The sequence below is a fragment of the Biomphalaria glabrata genome, chromosome 10 (assembly GCF_947242115.1).
Source record: "Biomphalaria glabrata chromosome 10, xgBioGlab47.1, whole genome shotgun sequence".
NCBI lineage: Eukaryota > Metazoa > Mollusca > Gastropoda > Planorbidae > Biomphalaria > Biomphalaria glabrata.
In genome coordinates this window covers 32,394,942-32,398,989 of record NC_074720.1, presented here as the reverse complement: position 1 = coordinate 32,398,989, position 4,048 = coordinate 32,394,942, and the positions used below count along the sequence as shown (strand labels likewise).

The 4,048-nt window shown below is 32.9% G+C and overlaps 1 protein-coding gene across 1 annotated transcript; it reads right to left on the bottom strand.

The window, feature by feature from the left end:
- Positions 1–692: 692 nt before the first annotated feature.
- On the bottom strand, positions 693–2,462 carry LOC129928551 (uncharacterized). Its single transcript, XM_056043188.1, has 3 exons — positions 1,854–2,462; positions 1,108–1,232; positions 693–834 (listed from the first exon to the last, which is right to left on the bottom strand). The coding sequence occupies exons 1-3, from the start codon at positions 2,460–2,462 to the stop codon at positions 693–695; spliced, it is 876 nt and encodes a 291-aa protein (XP_055899163.1).
- Between the last annotated feature and the right edge of the window lie 1,586 nt (positions 2,463–4,048).

The following is a 4,048-nucleotide window of genomic DNA, read 5'->3' as shown; positions in this document are numbered from 1 at the left end:
ATGTTTAGACAATAAGCTTTTATTTAGGAGCAAAATTTATTTTTGTTGCTTGCGTGTCTAGCAATGCATTCTCTATAAATCCTATGACTTAATACAGAGTGACGTACATTTGTGTTGTACTTAGAAGTATCATCAAATACTATTGTTAAATGTTTTTTCTAAAATTTTTTTTGTTATTAATAGATGTTTGCACAATTTTTTTCCATTGAACATTTAAACTAAACAAAATTATTTTAAAAAAACAATAACAACCATAAAAAAATGAAACAAAACAAAGATTTTTTTAAAGATTTAAAAGACAAAAACTTTATTAGAATAATTGATGATCTATGGCATGGAGATTACATTATATACAAATTTACAATTAAGTTTCAAGTCCTGGCTATGACGTCACATATGGCTTGAAGCAAAGAGAACAGTCTTTCGTTTGGGCAAAAGGAACTGACCTTGACATTTAAATAAAGCGTTGTTCTGCACAAGACAAAGAAAAATACTTTGCGTTTAAACTTAGAATGGAAATAAAATAAAAAAATCAATTTGTTGATATTACTAACAGGTGTCCAAAAAGAATTTCAAGGTTTGAAAAATAATTTGTTAGGTTGATAAAAGATTTAAAAGTTGCTTTATTTTGGTTTAAAAAATAAGTAAAAAGCCTAGAAAGACACTGGACAGACTAAAACATTGATGACAGACTAATAGAACATTTTTCCGTTACCTCTAAGACTGGCTATTCTCTCTGAAAAACGATATTCAGGCTGCTCCAGTACGCAGAGGAGATTGTAACAGGTTAACCTGTCGACAGGGCTCGGGTCCAAAAGATTGGTCAAAACCAGCCTGAAAAAAATAATAATTGTCAAATTTCTAGGAAAATCGTTACAGCCGTTTTTGAGAACCGTGTACATCCACTTTGTGCACACTCATTCAGAAAGTTTGACTTGAATAGAAGTATTGTAAAAAACTGTACAACATATTATTCAAGGCAAAACAAGATTGACAGTTTTTAACATTTGAATTTCAACTGACACATGAACAACTTTAAAGATGATTTTTATGTTTACTTATTAATAAAAGTCATAACCAAATATTGAACATGAATGTTTGACTTACCAGTCTATACTAGTATCACACAAAGTATTGACTGATTCCTTCATTTGCTCGCTGCTCTTTAAATCAAAGACATCCACTTTGAAAACCATACACCAGTAGACTACTCCTAGTGCGTACATGTCACACTGTAAAGAATACAATACTGAAAGTATGACATCATTGCCTTATCTTTTTGATGGTATATCAAAGCAACATATTTATAAGGTGAACTAGATTTTGATCAAGATATTATACAGGTCAAACAATTTGAAATCAAGATACAACATGTACAATTTGTTATTATATGCATTTTGTTTTTTAATAATAACCTTTTATGTATAGCCGAAATGTGATTCTTAATATTAACAAGCATAAACTAGCTTAGTTCAAAATAATTACAGTCCAAAAAGAAGACATACTTGATCAAATTAAATAAAAAATAAATATACTATATTAAACATTATTAATAACTAAAAGAATAAATAAAATTAATAAAAAAGTAATGATATATATATATATACATATATATATATAGATAGATAGATAGATAGATAGATAGATAGATAGATAGATAGATAGATAGATTGATAGATAGCAATATCTGAAGTTTTAAAGCTCTGATGAAAACCACCAATTTTACTTATTACAGCTCATAGATTTAAAGTAATTAACTTGTGTTTTAAGTATTTTCGTTTGAAACCGAATGTTTAATTGATTCAAGCACTTAAGTCTTAAGGAAGTTTAAGAAAATATAAAATTTCACTTACTTTAAAAGCGTTAAATTCTTTCTGGATAAACTGTTCTGGGGAAATGTACATATGGGTTCCTTTTATGGTGCTCACTGGCGTATCAATAGTGGTCAAGATTTCAGACAAACCGAAATCAGCAATGACCACCCTCTTTTCTTTTGCTGTGATCAAAACGTTGTCCGTTTTCACGTCTCTGTGAGCGATTTTATGTCTATGGAGAAATTTAAGTCCTGCACACAGCTGCACAAGGTATTCATCACTCTTTTCCTGATTCATGGTCGGCAGTGCCTCGGTCAGAGTTCCTGTTTCGTACAATGGCATAACGTATGCGAAGTAACCAGGAAAGATACCCATGGTATCCATTCCCATAACATAAGGATGGTGGATCTTGGTGAGTACTGAAATTTCTGCCATGAATTGCCTTGTGGTTATTTGGTCAACATCAGTATTGTCTTTGAAATAAGTTTTAATGACTTTCTTGACGTTGTGGTCTTGTTTGGATCTGACTTGAAAAACTTTGATCGGGTGATTGTCTTGAAGTAATTTTTCCACCTCGAAGCCATATACATGGCATGCATCGTCTTGGTAGCTTAGAAGTCCGTCTTTCTTTTTCTTTGAGTGATACATTGTAGAATAGATCAGAATTGAGCTATCAGACAATAAATGATGATGTAGATCCCAACAGTACAAAAATAAATCCAAGAAATAGAACACAAACAATGTAGAACCACAACACTTAAAGTTCGCAAAGAGAGATCACTATTTTTATTAAGAGAATGTACTGTAACTTGAACTGTGAAAGTTGATATAGTAAGCCGATGGCTTTAAGCCCCTCCTACATACCTGTGGGTGTTTTAGTAAAATGTTTTGTGATTGGTCGAATTTCTGAAAGCTACAGGTGAGCCACTCCTTCCTAATTGTCTATGAAGTTTTTGACCAGTGTATGACACTCGGAGACGCCATTGTTCGGAGGTACATACGTCAGCAGACGACCAAGGTTTGGACAGCTGAAAGAATTTGTTGCTACGCAAGGATGACCATAATGGCGATTGAAGTGCTGAGTGTCTCTGATAAGAATGTCAACAATCTTTTGTTTTCTCTGTACGCGTTAGTCAACCGCCGCCTTGGACAATGTCACTGTCAGCTGAAGAAAGAGCAGGGGATTGTGGGGAACAAAGCTGAACGGAGTAGATGTTTGTGTAGGCATTATGAGAGTGTGTCAATAGTGTATCACTTCCCTCCCCTCTCTATTTAAAATAACTATTTCAAAGAGTAGATAAATGGAAATAGATCGTTACAATGTAGATTTCACGTTTTATTCCTACATTTTAAAAGAATATATAATTTATAAAATTGGCTATTCGATATTGAACTAGGATTTGTCCCGATAAGCGTATTTTGTTAGTTTTTGATCACTTACAACTAGTTATATTATCCAAATGACAGACTCTGACAAGTTATTTAAATATTCACTTATAATAAATAAAAAGTGGGAACGGACATTCTAAAGATTAAAAGTTACATTAGTTGAACTAATATTCTAAAAATATATGTCTATACAATTCATGTGTAAATATATAACGATGCAGAAGTATTTGATGTATTTAAATAAATAGAAGTTTGATTAAAATTTTAAAATAATACTCTACATTTTTTAAACATATATACCTTAAAGTTTAATATAGCTATGATATATTGCTACCGCAGTCACCCCATTGCCCTTTAGACTTTTTTTTAACTATAAAATCTGGCAGCCGCCATTGTCAGCCGAAGTCTAGGAGTTAGTCAAAGTAAAGGAGGCATGGACTTGAGACATAATTTTTTTTAAGAAATATTCGAGACTTGTGAAACAAACAGTACTGGCTCCAACACTATTTGTCATCTTCTTTTCAGTCGTACTAACCAGCGCTTTTATATCCAGGGAAGATGGAATATATATCCACAGTAGATCCGTTTGAAGGCTTTATAACCTGTCACGTCTTGAAGCCAAAACGAAAAGACGTTGTATCTTGATTAGGGAGCTGCTGTTCGCCAATGACGCGGCCCTCATATCTCATTCACAAGAAATCTACTGAAGCTAGTGAATGCCTTGACAGCTGCTTGTCAAGAGTTTAGCCTTACAATAAGTCTCTCCAAGACCAAAATCCTGGCACAAGACGTCGTTTAAATACCTATTATACATATTGGGAACCACACCAGTACGGTGGTGCAGG

Bases quoted from the DNA above. Each gene is read 5' to 3' on its own strand.
- LOC129928551 (XM_056043188.1), bottom strand. From the start codon at position 2,462: ATGTATCACTCAAAGAAAAAGAAAGACGGACTTCTAAGCTACCAAGAC. The intron at 1,233-1,853 runs GTAAGTGAAATT...TATTCTTTACAG, and splicing joins AAGAATTTAACGCTTTTAAA to TGTGACATGTACGCACTAGG. The intron at 835-1,107 runs GTAAGTCAAACA...TATTTTTTTCAG, and splicing joins TGTGATACTAGTATAGACTG to GCTGGTTTTGACCAATCTTT.